The 26,920-nt window shown below is 37.1% G+C and overlaps 1 protein-coding gene across 1 annotated transcript in view; it reads left to right on the top strand.

Moving 5' to 3' along the window:
• The window catches only part of TTC6 (tetratricopeptide repeat domain 6), a 225,872-nt gene that overhangs the window by 128,850 nt on the left and 70,102 nt on the right, over positions 1-26,920 (top strand). Inside the window, exons 11-18 of the mRNA XM_008269509.5 lie at positions 2,653-3,109; positions 3,406-3,535; positions 10,858-11,030; positions 13,338-13,474; positions 20,066-20,235; positions 21,136-21,256; positions 23,234-23,384; positions 26,709-26,791. Coding sequence (XP_008267731.4) covers positions 2,653-3,109; positions 3,406-3,535; positions 10,858-11,030; positions 13,338-13,474; positions 20,066-20,235; positions 21,136-21,256; positions 23,234-23,384; positions 26,709-26,791 — 1,422 coding nt within the window. The remainder of the gene's footprint in view (positions 1-2,652; positions 3,110-3,405; positions 3,536-10,857; positions 11,031-13,337; positions 13,475-20,065; positions 20,236-21,135; positions 21,257-23,233; positions 23,385-26,708; positions 26,792-26,920) is intronic.

Raw genomic sequence — 26,920 nt, 5'->3', positions numbered from 1 at the left:
GGACCATTAACTGGTTTAGATCTCAGAGCTGAATAAGATGTGAGTCCTTACCACGGTGGGTTAGGTTCATGCTTAGAAGACGTGGAAGCTTTTCATCTGTGTAAATCAAAGAACACTGTAACGGTCTGCCCATGTGTTTCATCTCCGAGGCCTGTAGTCATTTGGTTGTTACCACAGATCCTTGCAAGTTAAAATTGCTATAGCTGTTATGTTTCTGTAATTGTGCTCATCATCTCTATGATGGCAAAGCAGGGTTAGCTGGATTTTACCATTCCAGGATCCTGTTGTCCCCACTGTGATTACTGAATCAAACTCGTTCACTCCTGCTTCACTATTGTTTTTTTTTTTTCCCCGTTTTTGGGGTCAGCACCCACAAGACTGTTTCAAGGGTATTGTGCTCACTCCCTTTTTCTAGGGGATAAGGCATGACTAAGCATTCTCCATATTGCAGATCAGTTCTCATATCCATGAACCTTAGAACCCATTCCTCTATAGCAGTAGTTCTCAAAGTAAAGTCCCCATGGCAGTGTTACCTAGGAAGTTGTTAGAAGTGCAAACACTTGAACTCCACTCCAGGTCTGTTGAATTAGAGACTCTGAGGGTGAGACTGAGTTTTATCAAACATTCCAGGTGACTCTGATGCATGTTAAAGTTTGAGGTCATTCAGTTAGAGTATGCCAAGGTAGTTTTCAGCAAGGCCACACTGGCTAGAGCTGGTCCAAGACCACCTTTGTGGGGGAAGAGTATGTAGGAGACTGAGGGTCTCTAATGGTCCCTCATGAATGGGTTCAGGAGTCACAGCTGAATGATTCTGGGAGGGGAATGCTTCAATCAGGCCCCATCAGTATGTGAGTGTTCTTGGAAAGAAGTTTATGCAGGAGTGGGCTAAATCTCTCCAATGTGGGGAGAGGGTCCCTCAGCCAGTTTCATTTGTCAAGAGAGGATGAGCAGAGTTTGGAGATTCAGAATTCTCACTCTCATCCACATCTGTAAACATTCCATATTTCAGATTCCTATTCCTTCCTTAGTAGCCTCATTACCTTGGTGCACAGGGATTATGGAGTTTGGATATTTCATAGATAACTGCAGGTACACTTTTAATCTGAAAGGAGTGGCTAAGTGACAACACAGTGTGTGTATGTGCACATTCTTATCCACTGGTTTATTCACTCAGTGGCTACAATAGCCTGGGCTGGGATGGGCCAACCCCAGGAGCTGGGAACTCAATCTGATTCCTCCATGTGGGTGGCAGGAATCCAATTCCTTGAGCCAGCCCTTGATCCAACTGGGATCTGCACTGGCAGGAAGTTGAAGTCAGGAGCCAAAGCTGGAAATCAAACCCAGGTACCTTGATATGTGACATGGGTGTCTTAATTGCTAGGCTGAAGGCTTGCCCCTGACTGTGTAGTCTTTATAAGCATTATTGTTGTCCTGGTGGCTAAGTGGCTCAGTTTCCCAATGTCTTGAATTAAGCATCATAATCTGCTAAAACTGGTGACATCCAGAGAAGTTTTAATACTACCACATATCACAGATTTTCTGTATTTTATTTCACACTGCCAAGGAGGTTTTCCTAGAATGTGCATGTGTGTGTGTGTGTTTTCCCTGAGTCTGCCTCTGGGCAGTTACTTTATCATTAAGGTCCCAGTAGTGAACAGCACTCTCAGCTTAGGATAATTATGAGAAGGAATGATAAAGGGGAAATTCATAAAGATGTCAATGTATACGGCAACCACAAATAATAATGCAATATCCTGGAACTAGAAATAGTCAATCCGTTATCTGCTCCTGAGTTTGAGAGGCAAAAATAAGGGCTGATGGCTAGAACTGAAGGAAGGAGTTTATTAGAAAGGATTTCTTTGAAAGAAATAGTGATCTTTGCTGAAGACCATAGGCCAGTTTGAGGCAACCATTCATGAGGGAACCAGAGGAATAAATAACTCGACTTTACCATTCTCCTTCCCTCCTTGGGGGTTCCTAATTGGACAAACAGGATGAGAAGACAGGTCGAGGTCCTATGGTTGTAGTCTACACTAATCAGTCCCCAGCACAAAGATCAAAGTGAGGAAGGACAGAGATGATGAGTGTGGAGGTGAAGGTCAAACATCTGTGGCACAGAAGGACTTTCTACGGTGTCATATCACTGGAAAAGGGAACTGAGATGTTTGTGTACTGTAGGCAGAGTTGATGATGAGGGCTTCCACTGGAATGTGGAGGGGAGTAGAGAGTGCATGAAAGTAATGATAGAGAAGGACATCAACGTTTCTTTTATTTTCCTAGTGTTTGGCACTTTCATGTAGTACACCCTCAGTAAATGTTTATGAAATGATAGGATTACAATGTTTGAGGATGTGTTTGTTCCACCCTCTGGCGGAGGGTGAGGTGGGAGGTGGAAGTTAAGCCTGAAGGGGCGCTATTCCAGATTTCCGTTCTCTAGGGAGGCTATGGCTTTGCTTTCTTAAACTCTACAGAGATTCTTCATGCCACATGAAAATTTTTAATGAGTGAAAAGGAGGAGTTGGATGGCATGAAATTAGCATGTAATTTTATTTTCATAACAGAGAAGTAGTAATTTTCTGTGTCACTGTTTATTGGTTGGTTTAGAAAGACAATTATATTTCAGTACTTAAAAGATCCCCTCTTTAAATATAGATCCGCATCTCATGGAACACTTCCTGGACAGAAAAAATATTTTATCAGACTTCCATTATATGAACGTCCAATACGAAGTCCCAGCTTGCCTTCATGTTTAAATTTTGATAATTTTGTCCAGAGTATGGGAGGAATTCCAGAAAATAGTGATCCTCGGACATGGGCACTTGATATGTTCTTTAAGTATGAACTTTGGAAAGAACCCAAAGAAGTTGTTGAAACATCTGTTCTGAAAGACTTGCCCAAAACAATGAAAGAATCAAAAAAGCTAGAATTAAGTGATTCTCTGAAGTGTGACCTTCCACCAGGAGTTATTGAACATTATGAATCCGAAGTGCAAATCCTGACTGAAGAAATAAATAGTAAGAAAACATTTCCTGTATTTGCATATTGTAGGCGTGGAGCTATTTACAGAAAACTGGGAAAGTTAAAGAGTGCCATGAATGATCTACAGAAAGTAAGTTTTCTTTAAAAAATAATATTCACTAATTACATTACAATTAATTGTATAGTAATCTTTACTGGAATTTTTGGGCAATGAATGTGCGATATCATATGGGATTGTGAAAATATGATCATTGACATTTTCTAGTAATTAATATTTAAAACATTAAATTTTTATTTGTCAGATTATTTTAAACATTTTATAAATATGTATGCAAAGCCACTGGGGTTGATAGTGTTTGAAAGTTTTGATAGGATATCTTCCTTTAACATGTCAATTTTAATTAAATGTATACATATATTTTCTAGGTTATAACCTTGGAACCATTGTTTCTCAACGCCTACTGGCACCGGCATTTCATTTATCTTTTCCAAGACAAAATTAATGAAGCATTGGATGACTTGAATTATATATCCAAATATAATAAAAATAATGCAGGTGGGTTTTCTCTGGGAATAGTTATATTACTTTATGTCTTTTTCATTTATTTGTATTATAAGGATACATAAATAAAAAATATAAGTTCTGGGAAAATGGCTGTTATTTGATGTTGTAAATTCAGAGCTCAAATAATCCTATTTTATTATATTTGTTTTCAAAATAATCTTCATCATTCGATATGTTCATGTCCTTGATATTCATTGCAGGAAATTAGTTCCTTACTACTCATCTTACAAGAAACCATGAAATTGAAAATTTTTGTTTTAGGGGCTGCTGTATGGTGCAGTGTGTTAAATTGCTACCTGGAATGCCAGCATATCAGAGTGCTGGTTTGTATCCCCGCTGCTCTGCTTCTTCTGATGCAGCTCCCTGCTAATGTACCTGAAGAAAAGCAGCAGATGGCACAAGTATATTTGTGCCCCTGCCCAAGAGGAATGGGATTCTAGGAATTCCAGTCTGCTGGCTTTGGCCAGGAGCAGCCTGGCTGTTTCAGTCATTTGGGAAGTGAACTAGCAGATGGACGACCTCTCTTTCTCGCTCTCGCTCTTGCTCTCACTCTCTCCTCCTGTCTTTGTCACTCTGCCTTTCAAATCAAGCCCTGGTCTAAAATGCCAGCATCCCATATGGGCACCAGTTATAGTCCCATCTGCTCCACTTCTGATCCAGCTCTTTGCTATGACCTGGGAAAGCAGTTGAAGATGGCCCAAGTCCTTGGGCCCCTGCACCCATGCGAGAGACCTGGAGGAAGCTTCTGGCTCCTTGCTTCAGATCAGCGCAGCTCCAGCCATTGTGGCCATCTGGGGAGTGAACCATCAGATGGAAGACCTCTCTCTCTCTGTCTCTATCTCTCTCTGTAACCCTGTCTTTCAAATAAATAAAATAAAGCTTTAAAAAAATTATTCACAGGGGAGATCCAAGATGGTGGAATAGGGAGGGAGCTTCCTGCTATAGCCTAGGGGAAGATAGTTTTAAAAAAGGGAAGAGTTAGGGAGAAAACAGCAGAGGAAATTCCACATAAATTAGAGGACACTGGGGACCTATGTGGAGGCTGTGGACACACACAACGTGGGTGAGGTCAAGAGCCTCAGCAGCAGCTCTGGAGAATGAGGTGAGACCAGACTACAGCAGCCCAAGCCAGTAGTGATAAAGCTGTGGTAAGAACCTGGTGCTGGTCTGGCTTGGAGCCCTGTGTACCTGCCAAACTAGAAGAGAAAAAGAAGAGGCACATTTCATTCTCCCCTACCACCAGCACCAGTGTCCTGTAACAATCTGAGAGCAGGTGGGTGCTAGTTTGGACATACGTAACAGCTCCACCAGCTCATGTCCATGTGCCCAGTAATCAGCCAGGCAGAGATGCTGGAATCTGGCTGGTAGAATTAACAGGGGTCTGGGTGCTCATGACTGTGTGAGGCTTGTGTACTGGGACTATGAAAACACTGTGCTGTGTGAGAGGGCAAGAGTGTGGTTGGGACTTTGGGCAGTCACTGTGGGCAGCTCCACAGGCTCAAGGCTCCCTGATTCCCTGGTGAAGGTCATTGCTGATGGATTCGGACTTACACTGAGGATGGTGCAGATCCTTGTGTGGTTCTTGTGGCAGCATGAATGAATATTGTACCTACAGGCTCTAGTGCCCAGGCATGGGTCACCTTTTAGGAGAGGATGTAAACGTGAGACTATGCCAACAGAGAAGAACAAACCTTCTCTCTGATAAAAAAAAATTTACCATGCCCAACCTCATGTTGCCTTGGATACTGCCTTCATCCTGAGCACTGAACAGAGCTCCCTGGCCACACCCACCACAAAGTTGGGTACTAACTGAAAAATCAGACATTCCACTAAGCCACCAAGGCATAGTCCAAAGATAAAATGCATCACAGGGAAGAAACAAAACAAAACAAAGAAGAAACCAACAAGTATCTCTACAAATGCCAAATAATGAATGCAGCAGTTCAAGAAACAAAAATAAGGAAGACAACATGAACCCACCAAAAGAACATAACACCTCAATGTTCAAACATGAAGATAAAGAGATTGAAGAAATGCCAGAAATGGAATTCAAAAAAAATTGATTTAGGATTACTTAAAAGTAATCAGAAGTAATGAAATCCATATATGACATGAAAGAAAATTTCTCCCATGAAATTGAGATCTTAAAGAGAAATCAACATGAAATCTTGGAAGTGAAGAATTCAATAGAACAAATAAAAAAGCAGTGGAAAGCATTAACAACAGACTTAGTGAAGCATAAGAAAGAATATCTGAGTTAGAAGAATCCCTGGAAATTTTACAGTCAGACCAAAAAGAAAAATTAGAAAACTAAACAGCAGTGTGGGAGATTAATGGATATTATCAAATGATGGAACATTTGAGTTTTAGGAGTTCTTGAAGGTGTGGAAAGAGAGAATGGATTAGAAGACCTTTTTAGTGAAATCATTACGGAAAATATTCCTAATTTGGAGAACAAAAGGGATGTCTGAGTACAGGAAGTACATAGAACTCCTGATAGACATGGCCAGAAAAGATCTTCACCATGACACATTGTAGTCAAACTCTCCACAGTAAAACATAAAGAAAAGATTCTAAAATGTGCAGGAGAGAAATGCCAGATTACTTTCAGAGGATCTCCAATTAGACTCACAGCTGACTTCTCATCAGAAACCCTACAAGCTAGGAGAGAATGACGAGATTCCAAGTCTTAAGAGAAAAAAACTGTCAGGATATTGTACTCTGCAAATCTCTTATTTATGAATGAAGGTGAAATAAAACCTTCCTAACAGACAGAAATTGAAAGAATTTGTGATCATCCATCCAGCTTTATAAAAGACGCTTGAGGATGTGCTACACACAGATACACAGAAACATGGTCATCATTATGAAAGATGGTGAAGGCAGAAAATCTCCCAGCAAAAGCAAAAAGGAGGTCCAAAGTAAACGATAGAAATATTTATGGAAAAATGGCATGGCAAAGTTGTTACTTATCAATAGCCACCTTGAATGTAAATGGCCTCAACTTTCCAGTTAAAACATACAGACTGGATGAATGAAAACCCATCTATTTGGTGCTTGCAAGAAACACGTTACCAAAAGATACCTGCAGTCTGAAAGTGAAAGGATGGAAAAAGATATTCCATGTGAACAGAATTGAAAAAAAGAGCTGGTGTAGCCATTCTAATATCAGACAAAATAGACTTTAACACAAAAACTGCTAAAAGAGACAAAGAAAGGCACCATGTAATGATTAAGGGACTAATTCAACAGGAAGGTGTGACTTTCATAATTGTATTTGCACCTAATTACAGGGTGCCTGGCAATTTAAAAGAAATGTTAATGGATCTTAGGGCAGACATAGATTCCAATGCAATAGTAATGGGGGACTTCAATGACCCCTTTCAACAATGGACAAATAAACCAGACAGAAAATCAGCAAGGAAACAACAGAGTTAATTGACATTATGGACCAAATGGATCTAACAGATATCTACAGAACATTTCATCCTACAGTCCCAGAACATACATTCTTCTCACTAGTTCATGGAACTTTCTCTGTGATTGACCAGATGCTAGGCCAATAAATCAAGCCTCAGCAAATTAAAAAAAAAAATTGAAATCATGCCAGGCATCTTCTCTGACCACAATGGAATGAAGCTGGAAATCAACAACTTATGAATCTCTAGAACATATGCAAACACATGGAGACTGAAAAACATGTTCCTAAGTGAACAGTGGGTCATAGAATGAATCAGAAGAGAGCCCTGCACCCCATGGGAGACCAGGATAAGTACCTGGCTCCTGCCATCGGATCAGCGCGGTGCGCTGGCCTCGGCAGCCATTGGAGGGTGAACCAACGGCAAAGGAAGACCTTTCTCTCTGTCTCTCTCTCTTACTGTCCACTCTGCCTGTCAAAAAAAAAAAGCATTAAAAAAAAAGAATGAATCAGAAGAGAAAAGATTTCTGGAAACAAATGAAGATGACAATACAAAATATAAAAACTTATGGGATACAGCAAAAGCAGCGTTAAGAAGAATAGTAATTGGTGCCTACATCAAGAAATTGGAAATGAGCTATGGATGCATTTCAAGGACCTAGAAAAACAACAGCAAACCAAACCCAAAACTAGTAGGAGAAAAGAAATAATTAAAATTAGAGCAGAAATCAACAAAATTGAAGCAAAAAAATCAGCAAAATGAAGAGTTTTTTTTTTTTTTTGAAAAAAAATTGACACACCATTGGCCCAACTAACCAAAAAAAAAAAAAAACCAACAACGACAACAACAAAACACCCGAATCAGTAAAATTAGAGATGAAAAAAGAAATATAACAACAGACACCACAGAAATAAAAACAAATTATCAGTAATTACTACAAAGAGCTGTATGCCAACAAACTGGGAAACCTAGAAGAAATGTACACATGCATCCTACCTAAATTGAACCATGAAGACACAGAAAACCTAAACATACCCATAACCAAGACATAAATTGAATCAGTAATAAAGACGCTGCCAACAATGAAAAGCCTAGGACCAGATGGCTTCATTGCTGAATTCTACCAGACATTTAAAGAAGAACCAGCTCCAATTCTTCTCAAGCTATTCAAAACAATTGAAAGGGAGGGAATCCTCCCAAACTCCCGTGAAGCCAGCATCACCTTAATTCCTAAATCTGAAAAAAGATACAACAGAGAAAGAGAGCTACAGACCAGTTTCTCTGATAAACAGATGAATGGGTTGGAAGAATAAATATCATCCAATGTCCATACTACTGAAATCAATTTACAGATTCAATGTGTTAACAATCCAAATACCAAGGACATTCTTGTCAGATATAGAAAAAATTATGCTGAAGTTCACATGGAACACAGGAGACATTGAGTTGCTAAAGATATCTTATACAACAAAAACAAAGCTGGAAGCATCACAATACCAGATTTCAAGACATACCACAGGACAGTCATAGTCAGAACATCTTGGTACTGGTACAAAACAGATGGATAGACCAATGGAACAGAATAGAAACACCAGAAATCAATCCATGCATCTTCAACCAACTTATCCTTGACAAACGAGCTAAAATCAATTCCTGGAGCAAGGACATGGCAGAAGTATGAAACAAGACTCATACCTTACACTTTACACAAAAATCCACTCAAAATGGATAAAAGAACTAAATCTATGACATGATACCATCTAATTATTAGAGAACATTGGGTAAACCCTGCAAGACATTGGCATAGGCAAAGACTTCTTGGAAAAGACCCCAGAGGCACAGCAGTCAAAGCCAAAATTGACAGATGGAATTACATCAAATTGAGAAGCTTCTGTACTGCAAAAGAAATACTCAGCAAATGAAGAGGCAACAGGCAGAATGGGAGAAATGATTTGCAAACTATGCAACTGATAAATGATTAACAACCAGAATATATAGAGATCAAGAAACTCAACAACAGCAAAATAAACAACCTAGTTAAGAAATGAGCAAAGGACTTAAACAGGCATTTTTCAAGAGGAAATACAAATTGCTAACAGATACATGAAAAATTCTCAGCTGTCTGGGAAATGCAAATCAAAATCACAATGAAGTTTCACCTCACTCCTGTTAGAATTGCTTTCATACAGCAATCAACAAACAATAAATGCTGGTGAGGATGTGGGGAAAAAGGCACCCTAGTCTATTGTTGGTGGGAATGTAAAGTGATCCAGCCCCTGTGGAAGACTGTACCTCAGAAATCTGAAGATAGACCTATCATATGACCCAGCCACTCCTTGGAATTTATCCAAGGGAAATGAAATCAGCATATGAAAGAATTATCTATACCCTCATGTTTATTGCAGCACAATTCACAGTAGCTAAGATATGGAATCAACCTAAATGCCCATCAACTTAAGACTGAATAAAGAAATTATGGGATGTGTACACATGGAATTTTACACAGCAGTAAAAAAAATGGAATCTGGTCATTTGTAACAAAATGGATGAAACTGGACAACATTATACCTAGTGAAATAAGCCAGTTCCAAACGACAAATACTTTATGTTCTCTCTGACCTGTGATAACTAATAGAGCACCTAAAAGGCAATATATGGGAGTGAAATTGACACTATCAGAAGCAATGACTTTGAACAGCCCTTTTCTCAACTGCTGAGGAACATTTTTGTTTTTCATACTCTATGTTGAACTCTTTGCTTAATATAGTTACTAATACATATATAAAGTTAATTGACCATAGATCTCAGTAAAAAATGCAAATGTGAATAGGAGAGGGATGAGGAAGTGGAGTGGGAGAGTGGGTGGAAGGGGGGGTATGGTCGGAAAAATCATCATGTTCCTAAAGCTGTTATTATGAAATGTTTGAAATTTATATTCCTTAATTAAAATGTTTCTGTGGAAAAAATATAATTTATTCACAGGGACTGGTGTTGTGGCATAGCCAGTTCAGCACTGCCTGCAATGCCAATATTCTGAGCTGCTGGTTTCTGTCCCAGCTGCTCTACTTCTGATTCTGCTACCTGCTAATGGCCTGGGAAAAGCAGCAGAAAATGGCCCAAGTGTTTTGGCCTCTTCCATCCCCATGGGAGATCCAGGTGAAGCTCCTGGCTCCTGACTTTGGCCTGGTTGAGTCCTGGTAATTGCTGCCATCTGGGGAGTGAACCAGTAGTGGGTGGAAGATAACCCTGGTCTCTGTCTCTCCCTCTCTCTCTAACTCTGACTTTCACATAACTAAATAAACTTAAAAAATTATTCGCAAATGTTTTCTTGACCACCGATCTTTGCATTATAGCTTTAGTGTTCCTAGAACTTAATGATTGGATGAAATCTGTACCTTTGCCCTCAAGTATTGTACTGTAACCAATGTAAACCACTAGACATGGAGCTTCCCAGGAATATGAAAGTATCATACTCGTCTTTGCATCCCCAGTACCCAAAACATACTCAGAGAATCTAACACGAGCTTAGTAGATGTTTTTTTGAGTTGTGTTGCTTTCTGATTGCTAAAAGTCTATACAATTTTGTGTTTTAAAAACTTTTTTACTTTGATCATGAAAAGATTATGAAACATTTTAGACATACAAAAAGGTAAAAGGTAATTTTTATCACTTCAGATTGTACGTATTTTAAGCAATAAATGAATGGTTATCCAGCCTTTGAAAAAAAATTTGGTGTTGTTAGAATAAAATTTAAATGAAGCACTTAAGAAAGTTTAATGGAGAAAAAAATTATTTTAAGACTGTATTTTCAGAGGGAGAGGGATTAATCTTTTAAAATTTTCATAGTTAATGAAATGATTGTAACAGTAAATTTTACCTTTTAATCTTCTTTAGAGGTGTATCAGTCGAAAGCAGAAATTTTTAGGAAACAAAAAGATGCTGCTCTTGCAATTCTAAACTATAGCCAGGCAATTAAGTGCAGACCCACAGATGCGGACATCTATTTCAGGAGGGGAGAGATGTATGAAAAACAAAACAGAGCGTTGGCCATTGATGACTTTTCTAAAGTAAGCCTTGTCACGAATAACACTGCCGTCTATGTTTCTGATAGTGATAATCTCATTTTAGGAGTATAACAAGTTTTTGAAAATCTTTTCATATATATTATGTAATAAAATTAACTTATAGGTTAGCAGCTAAAGGTTTCATTATTGATGTTGGCATTAATACTTCATTAGTGATTTTTAAATTATTGCTGGGGGATGAATAGATTCACAACAAAGGAGTTGGGGTGGGGCAATTGTAGGAACTCTGAGGGAGGGCTCGTTGTTTCCAGCTCTCTTCTCAAACCATGAAACAGTGATAAGGAAGCTTTTTAAACCATTGAAAACTGTTTTTTTCCATTGAAATAATGAGAAAAATTTTCCCCATTTTTTTAAACACTTGAATAGCTGATTCTCTTCTGCAGGAAACCCACCTGCTTTCAAAGAAGCTGTGTTTTTAGGTTCATTCATTCATTTATTCACTCCCTCACAAACGCTGACGAAGGCACTGACTAATGTAGTGCATACACGGTAGTGCAAGAACCACTGCTGCTTACATAGAAGCTATCATTTAAAGGGCAGATATGCAGAGATGTATAAACGCATACATAAATAAGCAATTACAAATTATGGTTTGTGCTGTGAAGGAAATACAGGTGACGTAATTTACATTTAGTTAGGGGAGTTCAGGGAATGTCCTTGAGGAAGTGTACTTTTAGTTCAACCATATTTTGAGGCTAGACTTAGGGTAAAATGTCATCTTGAGTGTAGCAAAATTGTCACCTTGATCTCCTGACTTTTAATTCCAAATCTGTAGTGCTCAGTACACTGGAGACATTAGAAGAAATTGTTTAGATAATTTTCTGTGTTCTCAGTTGCCTTTTTTTTTTAAATAAACCCTTTTTTGAAATGGTGAGCTTTTTTTTCTCAGATTTATTTATTGGGGCCAGCACTGTGGCATAGTAGGTAAGGCTGCCACCTGCAGTGCTGGCATCCCATATGGGTGCCAGTTTGAGTCCTGGCTGCTCCACTTCTGATACAGCTCTCTGCTATGGTCTGGGAAGGCAGTAGAAGATGGCTCAAGTACTTGAGCTGCTGCACCCATGTGGGAGACCAAGAGGAAGCTCCTGGCTCCTGACTACTGATTGACCCAGCGTCCAGCCATTGTGGCCAACTGGGGGGTGACCTAGTGGATGGAAGACCTCTCTCTCTGCTTCTGCCTCTCTGTAACTCTGCCTTCGAAATAAATAAATAAATAAACATATCTTTAAAAAACACATTAAAAAGATTATTTGAGAGGCAGAATTACAGACAGAGCAAGGGAAAGACAGAGAGGTCTTCCACCTGCTGGTTCACCCCACAAATGACGGCAACGCGCAGAGCTGCACTGATCAGTAGCCAGGAACTTCTTCCAGGTCTCCCATGTGGGTGCAGGAGCCATCTTCCACTGCTTTCTCAGGCAGTTAGCAGGGAGCTAGATTGGAAGTAGAGCAGCTGGGACTTGAACTGGCACCCATATGGGATGCTGACACTGCAGATGGAGGCTTAGCTTACTACACCACAGCACCAGCCTCCTCTGTTGCCTGTTTAACTTAGGATGATTTCTGCATATACTCAACATTCTTCTGCTTGAGTAAAATATTGGAGTTCTGTAACTTCTGGTCTGGAAATGACCCCAAATCTAAAAAATCTGAATATAGTGAAATTATTAGATTATTGATTCTGTTAATTTCCTCTATCTGGCACAAGTAGATTAAAGCAGCACCCTGAGGTCAGGTAAACATCAAAATACTGTTTTTTGTTTTGTTTTAAAAATTCTTGGTAACTTCCCTTGTGCCTTGATTCTTTTCTTCTACCGTTAGGGGAAGAGTTTTATAACAGAGTAGATAATAATGTAATCTGTCTACTCCACTGCCTTGTATGTCAATGTGAAATGAATGAATTATTCTTGTACCAATTTACTTCTTTTCCTCAGAGAGCACATTAATCCATATTTTATTTGATTGAATCAGCCTTGATATAGTCTACCGTGTCTCATCTTTAGGATACAATGCTGTGATGGATCCAATATTAACTCCACTCTTGAGCATTTCACTTATGAATTTTTATCAGTGAAAATTTCAGTGGCAAAAAGTATTTACTTCTTGTTCTTGGTGTTTTTTCTTTCTTAGAAAATATTCTCTAAAATTTGATGATGGAAAGATTTATCTTACTTTATGTAATCTGAAGTTAAAAATCTGGCTGTAGTCCACTGACCTTGCTATGTGACTGTATAGGTAGTGTACTTTTTCATTATGTGATATGTTTATGCACCTCCTTCCACCCCTGTAGTGTATTTTTTATGATCCCCAAAGAACAGATGCATTATTTAAACGTGGGATGTTTTACTATGAAAATGAAAACTGGATTTTAGCCACACAGGATTTTACAGCTTTGTTAAATATAGATCACCAACATTCCAAAGCAAGGTAAGAATTATTTTAGATGCAGATTTTGAAATTATTATTTGAAATATATTTTCAGTAGAGCAAATCACTTGAAATACAAGCAGACAATCCTTTAAAAACGATTAATTTTCACTGCCACTAGTGAATGAAGTTCCTAACCTACCTACATCTTTATGGCAGTGGGTAACTTATCAAGTGAAAATGTCAATTATGAATTGTGTGATGGGGCCTGTGTTTTGGTACAGTGGGTTAAAATCCTCTGCCTGTGATAGCTGCATCCCATATGAGCACCAGTTTGAGTCCTGGCTGCTCCACTTCCAATCACTCCCTGGTAATGCACCCGGGAAAGCAATGGAAGATGGTCCAAGCTCTTTGGCCCTTGCCTCTCTTGTGAGAGACCTGGATGGAGTTCCAGGCTCCTGGCTTTGGCCAGCCCCAGCCACAGATGTTACAGATGTTTGGGAAGTGAAACAGGAGATAGAAAATCCATCACTTTCTCTTTCTCTCAAACTCTGCCATTCAAATAAATAAATCTTTCTTTAAAAAGAACTAGTCTTCATTTCCTGCAAAGCTAGTACTGTGGAGCAGTCATAAGGGACAGTCTTTCCACTAATGTTTCAGGAAAAATTGGATGCACATGAAAAAAGAAAATCTGATCCCTAATTCACACCATATACAAAAATTGATTTTAGATATATCATAAATTTAAATTTGAAAGAAAAAAAAGAAGTCTTCTAGAAAATCAGATAGAATATCTACATGGCATCACGGTAGGAAAAAACATTCTCATATAACAGAAAATATAAGCTTTAAATAAGAAGACAATAAACTGGAATATATTACGTTCAAGAACTGTTTATCAAAAATAGTATTTAAGCAGTACAATGGCAATCAAGAAAGGGAAAAATATTTGCCATAAATGTACCCAACAAAGGCTTATATCAAGAAAGCAAAACAAATTTAAGAAAAACAGACAACCTAAGAGACATAAATAGCAAAGGGGGAAATCCAAATGGTTAATAGGTATGTGAAAAATGCAGTCATGTTAGTAATGGATAGGTATGTGAAAAATAAAGTCATGTTAGTAATGAGGAAAATGAAAAAAATGAAACCCAGTAGGACGTTACTGTATTCATGTGGATGGCTGACATTTGAAAGTCATATAATAAAATCGGTGCTAATGTAGAACTCACCTACACTGCTGATAGCACAACCACTTTGGAAAATCAGTTGGACCCTAAAGCTTTATAAATACACTTGCAGACTCTGTGAACCAGAAACCCTATATCCAACAAATGCAGGCCTGTGTGTACCTAAAGATATGCACAAGAGCATTCAAGGGAACAATATTGAGAATCATGAAAAATTAGAAACACTCAAACATCCACCAACAGTGTAGTGGCTAAGTAAATTATAGTGTATCCATCTGCTGAATACTGCACAAGATAATAAATAAGTTAACTAGAGAAGCATACAACACTGTATAACACTCATCAAAAGAAGCTAGATGTGAAATAGTATTATGTGATTCTATTTATATGGAGTTGAAAAAGCAGGCAAACTCAACTAATGTTACCTAGGGTCACACACTTACATGATGTAGCTAGGAAGAGCTGTGAGGAAGTGATTGAAACACAATCAGGATAGCTGTTACCTTCCAGGGGAGGCAAAGATGCAAGGGAGTTTGTAGAGTCCTGAAATGATTTAATGTTGACCTGGTGATAGTTACACAGGCATTTAGAGTGAGAAAAGTCACTAAGGTGAACGTCTCTGTTTTGTATACTTTGTGGATGCGTGATTTCACTCAAAGTGTTTTAAAATTGCAAGTGAAAGGATGAGTAGGTATGACTATACACACATTTTATACCTCTTCAAAATGAAACTGAGATGAAAAGAAAAACAGCAAAGTGAAAACTGCATATAAAAATGGAAGAACAAAGTTTACTATACACATTACATTAAAATAATGAAGAAATCTACATGAATAGTTCTCTGTATAATTAACACAAAAGATATGAAAAGGAATTCAGGAAGAATAATATAGATAGTAAGCAATGCTTTAAAAGCTTTGTGATGTAATCAGTATTTATGAAATGCAAATGAAATTAGTTTTTAAAGCATTAATTTATTTTAAATTGGCAAATTATACCGGTATATATTCTTGGAATACAGTATATTATGAGTTATGTATACAATTTGTAATGATTAAGTCAAGCTAATTAACATTAATCACATCACATGCTTGTTTTTTGTGTTGAGAACATTGAAAATTTACTCTTTTAGCAATTTTGCAATATATATTATACCATGCTATGCAATCGGTCACTAAAGCTTAGTCCCTGGTCTAACTGAAACATTGTACTCATGTCCGATCTCCTGTTTCCCTGTCCCCCCCCAACTCAAGTCTCTAGTAACCACCATTCTACTCTCTACTGACATGAGTTTTCCTGTTTTAGATTTAATGCCTAGATGAGATCATGTGATATTTATCTTTTTGTGCCTGGCTTATTTCAGTTAGCATAATGTCCTTTGGGTTCATCTAAATTGTAATAAATGAAGGTGTTTACTCCTTTGCTTTTTAAAAAAGACATTTTACTGAAATACAGTATGCATACCAAGAAGTGCACGTAAGTATACAGATAATTGAGGTTTTGGTGTCCTACTCCAACTCATAACCCACATCCAAGTTAAGAACTAAACATTAGTGGTACCCCAAGAGTCCTCACTATCCCTCACCCCATTTCTTTTTTTTAATGTGAGAAAAATGAGTATACTGCCATTTACACGGTATGATTCAGTGCAGCAATATTTGTAACTATATACCAAATGATTTGACATCCTCACAATTTTTATGTTCTCTCTATAAATTAACTACCACAAATAAGAGAAAGCATGTGATATTTGACTTTTTGGCTCTGATTTAATGATCCCCATTTGCGTTCATTTTGTTGCAAATGTCATCAGTATTTCAGTCTTTTTTGTTACTAAGTAATATTCCATCGTGTATATATGTACACCACCTTTTCTTCATCCAATAGCTAAGATATGGAATCAACCTGGATGTACCTCAGCTGATGATTGTGATTTGCTTCTTTTAAGTGCTGAATTGTATTCCGTTGTGTGTGTGTGTGTGCTACAGAGTGGGAGAAAACATTTACAAACCATGAATCTGTTAAGGGACTAATGTCCAAAATATAGGAATAATTATGATAATAGCAAAAAACACCAAATAATGTGACTAAAAACATAGAGAAATGATCTGAATAGATGTTTCTCAGAAGACATGCAAATGACCAATAGATGTATGAAGAAGTGCTCAACATCAGTAATCATCAGGAGAATGAAAATCAAGACCACATGAGCCATCACTTCACACCTGTTAGAGTGAATAATTGTCAAAATGATGAGTAAGTGGCGGTGAGGATGTGGGGAATGGTTTTTTTTTTAAACAGAAAAATTAAATAGTAAAAGTTTACATGGCCAAATTTTTCTATCCGTTCCCTCATTTACTCCTTGCTTTAGAAAGTCATTCTCCATTTTTAGGTCAGATTAATAATTTACCTAAAGATTCCTCTAGTTGTTTTAAATTTTTGACTTTTAAAATTTCAATGTAAATAGACTTCTATATTTTCTTAGAAACTTGCCTATTATTATTGGAATTTCTTTTTGTTCTGTGAAAGTTAAAAATAACTCATTTCTAAAGTTATCCCAGCTTTCAGCCATTTTCAGGTAGAGTAACTTTACTAAAACCCTTAAAAATTCTTCCCTAGCTATTGGTCTGTTCTGGTTCTCATCTTTTTGAATTAAAGAACAATATTTACAGGAAGGGAATGAAATGATTAGAGAATAACAAGAAGGTTAATTCAAGGTATTAAAAGATAGTACTGTCTTAAAGCACCTCAGATGCCATTTTAAGGAATTTGTCTTTTTCCCATTAGCAATGGGGGCCACTAAAAAGGAAGCTTTTTTTTTTTTTTGAGAAAAGAGATCTTTATTGGATTATAAGCAAGTCTTACTGCTCCAGAGCTATGAATAGACTAATACGAGTGACCCAAGTGTGAGCCTATGAAAGTCTGAAGTATTGAGACAGTAGAAATCAAAGAAAGAGGAGGTGCAAAAGTCAGTGTGTTTCATGATTCACATGACTTAATGGCACACCACAGAGTTAGTACAAAAGACTTATCCTGTAAAACTTTAGATTCAGAATCATTTAAGCCAAAAAATAATTACTGATATTCCTTGAGTGAGTAATAATTAAATATATAACTTTTACATATTAGAAGATATATACATTTCTTGAAGGTAGAGCAAAAACCAAAAACCAAAAACCAAAAAACAAACAAACAAAAAAACCCCACAACTTCTTCCAGGATAAAATCTCAAGATGCTTACTGCTTTTGAAAGACCTCCATTCTCAGTCTGCCAGGATGCTGGTTGCATGCTTTTCTCCAATTTGCTATTAGTTTCATAATATAATCTTCTTGAACACCTGCTTATCCTCCTCCTGGGTTTATTTTAGATTTTCAGAGAAGGTTTATTTTAGTTTCTTTCTCCTGTTTTCCTTGCCATCTTTTATTTCATTTTAAAAAGCAGATGTACTTCACAATATTAACTAATTGGAAGTAAGTTTTTCAGGAGTTGATGGAGGTCAGTGATAATTTCAAAACTGTAGTCAGAAGTTCATGAGAAAAGAATCACATTCTCACACCTGATGAATAAGCCTCCATTCATAAAAGAGCAATTTCTCTTTTATTTGGATGTATCTTCAGTGCCAGAGAAAAGTCCTATAACTTCTTTTACAGCACTATTTTAGCATTTTATTTATTTTATTCATTTGAGACAGAGGGGAAATGTGAGAGAGACAGACAGATTTCCTATCCACTAGTTCACTCCCCAAATGCCCAAGAAACTGGATCTGGATCAGGTCAAAGTAAGGAGCTGGGAACTCAGTCCAGATCTTTCACATTAGTGGCAGGATGCAACTACTTGAGCCATCGCCTGCCTGCTGCTTGCCAGGGTGTGCATTAGCAGGAAGATGCAATCGATAGCAGACTGAAGATGGGCACACAGGCATCCCAAGTGATGTCTTGTTTTCTTTTGGTGTGAAATTATTTTGAAGTATATACATAATCTTTTCATAATTTGCATTTTCCATGAAATTTCTGAAGACCCCTTTTACAGACAGAATTCCATTTCAATACAATGAAATCATTAAGTTGTAAAAAACATTTTTAGATATCTTTGTAGATAGCCTCTGGTAAGGATGCCTCAGTGATCTGGTTAGAGTTTTTGGTATGAACCAAGAATTCTGTGTGTCTTCATTGTAGGGATCAGATTTCATAACAAAAATGACAGTGTTTTAAAATGTAACATTTATGGGAAGTATACTCATATAGTACTTAAGTTTTAAATTTCCTTTTATTGAAAGCGATTCTAAAAATCTGATAGCTTGATAGTCCTTGTTTTGATCACCAAACAGCTGAAGAAGACTACTTCTTGAAGACTGACTGACATCTGTATGATAGGGGGGATAAAAGATGATTGACAAAGGTGTAAAGAGAAATTGTAAAAATGGGGAAGTCCTTTTCCTAGCAGGAACACATACAAGAAAAAATATCTGAAGTTATGAAAAGTTGTAGCTTAGAAAAGATTAGCAAATGAGATTTCATTATCTTAGGGGGTTTTCTGGGGAAGATTATACTAAACTGTTTTTCTGAAAGTAACTATTTGGGGGACTTGATGATTTAACTTGGAGGCATAAGTCTGTGACGGGGCCAGTAGGAGTGTAGGTTTGTTGGCTTCTCTGGAATACATAAACTGGAAGCTAATCTACAAGTAAAAATGATTATATGAAAAATTTAAAATCAAACTCACAGCAAGTAGAAGATACAAGGTGTGTATTATTAAATGATCAAGTTAGTTACAATGTAGTCCACTAAAAATCTGGCTGTGGTATCAAAACTAATATAAAAGATGAAATTTTACTTAACAATGGCCAGTTCTTTTACACCTTTAATTTTCTATACATAATGGTAAATTAATGTTTTCTTAATTAATACACTAATGAGGATTCTCAAATGTATTATGTGAGGAATTAGATTTGATAAACCAATAGTAATATTATTTATTAATATTTTTTACTTGGTAACAGAGAACCAAGTGATGTCTTAACAACTGCCAAAGGCCTCCTGCTCCATAACAATTTCTACTTTCTTATTCTTGAGAAATGGCTTATTTTATTTTTCTAGAAAGCAGTTTTGTATAAATCAGTGACTAACACATTTGGATATTCAGTAAAAATAGAAATAAGTGAATACCACATTTATTTCAGTGACACACATCTCTGATAAATATAATAAATGAAATAAATTTATAACCATGTAATTTATACAAAATACAATCAATAAACATATAATGATATAATCAAGTGTAAGTTATTTATAAAACGTTCATATGCTTTTTGCTATTAAGGTGATAATCAAACTCTCCAGAAGCAAGCAGAAGCAATCATCAATTGTTATTCAAATATAAAAATTAGTTGTATAGATATACCAAAAAGAGAAAGTGAATATTTTGCAATACATGTAAAAATGATTTTTTTTCTTTTTCTAGGACATATCGAGGGAGAGCCTATGTTAAACAGCGCTATTATAAACAAGCAACTCAAGACCTTTCTGCTGCAATTCACTTGGATCCTAATAACTGGTTAGCGTTGTATTACCGAGCTTGCTTGTTTAGAAGGAGTAACCCTTTGAGAGCGCTGCAGGATTACAGCGTTTCAGGTACTTTCCCTCAGCGACACATGCACAGGCATCTGGTCTGAGGGGAATACTTATGTGGGATCACGAATGTACTATGTATATTTTATACATAGTATACTTATAGTGTACTATGCATAGTTGTACATTTAAGTATATTTATTACTATATATTCCATAATACATATAATATATATATATATTCGTGTACATATGATGTAGCTAAAAGTGTTTCTAATAGAGCCCCCCCTTTTTTTGGTACATAAGTCTCAGGAATTTATCATTCATAATCTAAAAGGAACCTCAAGATATTTCCTTAGCTAAGAATAATATCTAGCAGTTATTGGAAATTTTAATACTTTTCAATCTCTGTGAATCATAATAGCCATGTTGTTACTAATAAACAAATACATTTTGTATGTATAATACTATTATGTTACTAAATGAGTACATTAATCAAACATTTATTTTATTTTATGTAATGTTAAAAAAATAGAGGCAGGCATTTGGTGCAGCATTTAAAATGTCGCTTTGGACAACCCATGTTGGAGTGCCTGGGTTCAGATCCCAGGTCTGCTTCTGATTCCAGCTTCCTGCTTGTGCATGTCCTGGGAGGCAGTGATAGCTCAAGTACTCAGGTCTCTCCACCCTTTTTGGAGACCTAGTTTGAGTTTTGAATTCCTGGCTTTGAGCTGGTGGACCAGCTCCAGCTGCTGCAGGCAGATGGGGAGTGAACCTATATATAGTATCTCTCTCTCTCTCTCTCTCTCTCTTTCTCTTTTTCTGATTCTCTGACTTTCAAATTAAAAAGTTAAAAAAATAATCCATAGGAAGGCTATAGGCTAAAATGTAACTCAGAAATGTTTGTTGTCTGAATAATGTGTATCTATCTATCTATCTATATATATGTTCTTTTATTTTTAAGTTCTGATAAATGATGGCTATGAGAATCTTAGTTCTTTTCTACATCGGGGCATAATCTATACAAATCTAAAGTTTTGGATGCTGGCAATTTGTGACTTCGAAACAGTTATTTCTCTAGAAAGGTATGTTTTCCTTTTCATGTGAACTGATGTCAGTTTTATTTAAAATTAATAAAAAAGACAAGTTGAAAGAAAACATTTTCTCTCCTAATTGATAACATAGTAGACAATGAGAAAATCATAAATTCATATTAAAACTAGAATACTACTAAAAATAAGATAACTGGTGAAATAAGACTTGGCCTCAACATCTGTTTGCTTCAGGTGCTTTTGCAAACTTTAGAGACTGAATGGGTTTGAGAGGAGTTAAATCATTGATAATAAATTAACAAGTTAGTAAGAGGAGCTTGGGAATACCCAGTCTAGAGTTTTTTAAAATTAACTTCATTGAAAGCTATCAAGTTTTAAAATAATGATAAAGTATTCTGCTTGAGATGTCACTGCTGTGCTATCCATTATATATAACTAAATAGCACTTTTTATTTAGATTTTCACTTCTGATTTCATTTTGCTTAGTTCAGTAAAAGAAAAAAACCAATACCATTTTCAACCATTGTTTCAGAAAATCAAGCGGTAAAACACAAATCATGCCAATTCCATGCCAACTAGCAAACTATGTATTAGCTTTATCCAAGATAAATTTTGAATTTGACTTAGGAAAGTCATGGGTTGTGGTTCCCTTAATGACTACAGTAGTTTTCTTTGGGATGTTTTAGCCAGGAAGGAAAAGGAAAGAGTTAAGTGCAACGTGGGCAATAAAAAGTTTGGTGTCCTGGAAGAGGATCAAGGCTTGATGAGGTTGGGGCATTGGATGTAGAGTTTCCTCACCTTGAAGTAGAGACATTGAACAAGGTAATTTCTAAAGTGGTCTCTGCAATGGAAAATTGTTTGATTCTGAGAGAAAAACAGGAGATGGTGTTATAGCATAGCAGGTTAAGCCTCTGCCTGCAATGCCAGCATCCCATATGGGTGTCAGTTCAAGTCCTCGCCGTCCCACTTTCCTTTTTTTTGTTTTGTTTTGTTGTTTTTTATTTTACAGATACAGTTATAGACAGAGAAAGAGACAGAGAGAAAGATCTTCCTTCCGTTGGTTCACCCTTCAAATGGTTGCTATGGCCGGAGCTACGCTGATCCGAAGCCAGGAGCCAGGTGCTTCCTCCTGGTCTCCCATGCAGGTGCAGGGCCCAAGCACTTGGGCCATCCTCCACTGCACTCCTGGGCCACAGCAGAGAGCTGGACTGGAAGAGAAGCAACCGGGACTAGAACCCGGTGCCCATATGGGATGCCAGTGCCACAGGAGGAGGATTAACCAAGTGAGCCACAGCGCCAGCCCCAGCCGTTCCAATCTAGCTCCCAGCTAAGCTGGGTGCCTGGGAAAGAAGTGGATGATGGCCTGAGTGCTTGGGTCCCTGCACCTATGTAGGGGAGCTGAAAGAAACCCCTGGCTCCTGACTTCAGACTGACCCAGCTTTGGCCATTGTGGCCATTTAGGGAGTGATCTAGTAGATAGAAGTTCTCTCTCTCTCTCTCTGTCCCGCTACTCTCTCTGTAACTCTACCCTTCAAATAAAAAAAAAAAAAATCTTTAAGGGGGAAAAACAATTCATTTGATATAAACAAGTAGCTGCATTAATACCTATGTGGAGAAAATTTTTAAGCCTAAACTGCCAAATCCTAGAATATTTCTATTTCTCACTGTTACTTGTGACCTAAGGTTGAAGAAAACTAAGCTTATTATTCAAAATAATTCAAGTTGAGGTCAACAAACAATAAATTATTCTAAGAGCCTAGAAGATTTCAGGAATTCTGTTCTGAGCACGGACTCCAAATGTTAATTTTCTATGAAGGATTTTATAAAGGTGTTTATACTTTTTTATAGGGTAATTTACCTGACTTTCATGAAACATTAACTAGAATACAGTGGATGTGGATTGATGTATGTATTTCATTATGTACATTCAAAAATAAGTCTAAATAATTCATAATTGAAGAATATTTTGGATAATTGAAGATGTCTAACAAGATTTTTCTCATTTTTTAGAACTATTATTTTACCTTATATAAATATTGGTCTCATACATTTGCTACACCTGGATAACTATACTGAAGCCATTTGGCAGTTTTCTGAGGCCATTAGAATTGATCCATTATATATTCAAAGCTATATTTGCCGAGCAGAAGCCTTTCATAAGGTATTTAAAATTTGACAATAATTTTTTTTTAAAAAAAGGTTTTAATTTTCTGGGTATATGTTCAATTTAATTTTGTATAATATTAATTTATTTTTCAGCATATTATAGGAGTGAATGCATTCATAAGCAACAAAAATTTAGCAAATATAGTTAACTATGCTTACCTTCCTATAAAGTGTTTACTTCTAAGATGTACATGATTGTCTTTATTAAATATTTCCTCTTTTCTTATTATAAAATCATATATTTATTAAGTGTAATAAATATATTCAAATAGTTGCAAACTAATAAGTATAATTTCATTCTCCAGAGGTAACTACTATTAACATTTTGGAGTCTAAGGGCTGGCATTGTGGTATAGTGGGTAAAGCTGCTGCCTAAAATGTTGGAATCTTATATGGGTGCTGGTTGATGTCCCAGCTGCTCCACTGCTAATGGACTGGAAAAAGCAGAGGAAGATTGTCCAAGTGCTTGGGCCCCTGAAACCCATGTGGTGTGGAAGACCTGGAAGAATTCTTGCTCCTGGCACAGCCATCTGGGGGGAGTGAACCAGTGGGTAGATCTCTTTCTCTGTCTCTCCCTCTCTCTGTAATGCTGACTTTCAAATAAATAAATAAATCTTTAAAGAAAATATTTTGGAGTCTGTTGGTCTAGCATATGTGTGTGTATGGGTGAGTATATGAGTTCATTGAATGGGATCCTAATCATATATACATTCATTTAAATATTTTCAAAGTTTTACAAGATGTTTCAGTAAAAAAAAAAAATCTATATATATCCTTAGTGTAACAAATCCGAACGATTCAGTAAGTAGGAAAAGTCCTCCAACTGCAACAAATTTGACCTTCCAGAGACAATCACTGTCAATTCTTGTCTCTGCCCTTCAAAATAGATGTGTCTTTCCACTACTGCACCACAAACTGCCATCTCCTAGACACTGTCAGATCTCACTAGGGTTATTGCCGCAGCTCCCCAGTCTTGTTTCTGTTTTTTACTCTTTCCATTGGATTTTCAACACCACAGCCACAGTAATCCTGCCAAAACACGTCAGATTATTTGCTCAAAATCCTTCCACAGCTTCCCTTTGCACTTAAACTAACAGCCAAATTCTCTGAAAACCAAAGGCCTACCAGTGCCTTCAGGAGCTGGCTCCTCATTGCCCCCTGTGCTTCCCTGCAAGTCCTGCACTTCATTCTGAGGGATGGGCCAGTCAGCATGGACTGGGTGATGCCACAGCCAAGAAACTTCAGAATTACATACGAACACCACGAAGACTTGTTTCTTGTGCACCGTATGTGTGCCCTGAGGGCTGCCTGGGGTTCTGCTCTCCACTGTTTACATCTCAGCACCAGTATGATTAGAGTGCCATTCAAAATCTTTGGCATTCTAAAAAACTGTGGAGCTAACAGCCCATGGCTGATCCACATTTACTCTTGACCCCTGATGGGGAAGGCATGGACATGATTCCATGATGTGTTTTTTTTTGTTTGTTTGTTTGTTTTTTGGTTTTTTTTTGCTTAAAGTAACCTTGCTGAAGAAGCTCAGGCCTTTGGGGAAGGTTATGTATCCTGAGCAGCAGCATGAGAGAAGGGTGTAAGATCACCTATTCAAAGCTCTCTATTTTTTGAAGCAAAAATCCTTACCTGGCAATAGCTGAAGAAATGGTGATGTTTTTACGCCATGGGATATTATGGAGTCAATTAAAAAAAAATGAACTATACCTGCTGATTTGGAGGGATTTCCATGAGATTTTTTTTAAAAGATTTATTTAGTTATTTGAGAGAGTTACACAGAGAGAGGAGAGGCAGAGACAGAGAGGTTTTCCATCCGATGGTTCACTCCCCAGTTGGCCACAATGGCCAGAGTTGCGCCCATCCAAAGCCAGGAGCCAGGAGCTTCCTCCAGGTCTCCTACACGGGTGCAGGGGCCCAAGGACTTGGGCTATCTTCTACTGCTTTCCAGGCCATAGCAGAGAGCTAGATCGGAAGTGGAGCAGCCGGGTCTAAAACTGGCACGTACAAGGGATGCCGGCACTTCAGACCAGGGCATTAACCCACTGTGCCACAGCGCCAGCCCTTCCATGAGATATTTTTGAGTAACAGAAGCAAGGTTCAGAAGAGAGTATAAAGTATGTACAACTTCCAAGTGATTAAAACAATTATATAGTAAATTATATATTTATATATATATTTATACTATATATATATAGTATATATTATATATATTTATTTATACTATAAAGTAACCCTTGCCTATATAGAAGACTATATATTTCCCCTGTGTGAGTCCAGTCTCCAGAGTGAATCTAATATAAGGCTTCCTGGAGAGGTCCTACCCCAGGGAAACTTGGAAAGATGAGAGTGAACCTCTGTCTGTAGTTCCAAACCAAGGTTTCCTCAATGCAATGATACGGGCAGTTGGAAGAACAGGTGCGGCAATATAGAACAGGTTTATTACCTATGCCAACCTAAGCAGAATCAGCTAAGAATAGATCCCTCAAATTTGTTTAAACAAATCTCAAACTTCCTCCTTTTAAGTTCCCACTTTTGACTCTAACCACTTTTTGCTCCAGTCTGTACTATTCCTGCATGTGCTGGTTACTTCCATCCACAGATTAGTTTTGTACATACTGTTCTTTGCATCATTATGTCATTATAGTAGGAGGCTGTGGTTGGTTGTCCTGTGTTAATTTTGGTTGTGTCTGTGTACTGTATATTTGGTAATATCTCCAAGGGTAGTTGATTTTTGTCTCTGAATATATAAAAATTCAGATTATATTTCTGTGACTAATATTAAGGAAAGAATGTTTCCTTGTCATTATATATTGATGCTATAAGGTTCTGTTTTTGCATCATTTTTAGATTTTGTTCATTTACTTAATTTTCGGGCAAGCTTGCTTTTTATATCTTATTTTCAAATGGAATTGACTTTTTATTTTAGCCCTCTTTGCATTTTAGTTTCATTTTTTAGCGTGGGTGAAGTTTGGTGAAAAAATGTTATGGTTGAGGGAGAGAAACTGAAAAGTTGAATGAAAAAGAAAGCACACACCCAAAATAAGATGTTTAATATAGTTTTACATATGGAAATGTATGTGTACATGGTATGTATAATCAGTTCTCAAAATTAAGTGATTTTAAAAATCAAAAGACTTTGCCTCATGAACATATGCTAAAACTTTTCAATACCCTATGTTTTTGACGACTGTTAAGACATTCATGCATTAGGATATATCCTTGCAACCTTTCCATAGTAAAGAGGGAAGGGATAAAAAACAAAAAGCAATCGGTTTTATTAGGAGGTAAGTTTCTGTTTATCATTCAACAGGTGAATAAGTTGAAAAAGGCAGTCAATGAATTATCTCGGGCTATACACCTTCAGCCAGATGGAATCCAATTATACATAATAAGGTATGAGCCTAGAAATTGAATCCTTTTGCACCTGTTCCAGTTGTTGGGCTCTTTAGCTCTCTCATGATTCTTTGAGTCTCCTCCTGTTACATTTAATTTCTGAGCAATGGCCATCTCCCAACAGCAAGC

This window comes from Oryctolagus cuniculus, chromosome 12, assembly GCF_051225735.1.
Source record: "Oryctolagus cuniculus isolate XC-2025 breed Fujian yellow rabbit chromosome 12, ASM5122573v1, whole genome shotgun sequence".
In the NCBI taxonomy this organism is placed as follows: domain Eukaryota; kingdom Metazoa; phylum Chordata; class Mammalia; order Lagomorpha; family Leporidae; genus Oryctolagus; species Oryctolagus cuniculus.
This window is presented reverse-complemented; position numbering and strand designations above follow the sequence as displayed.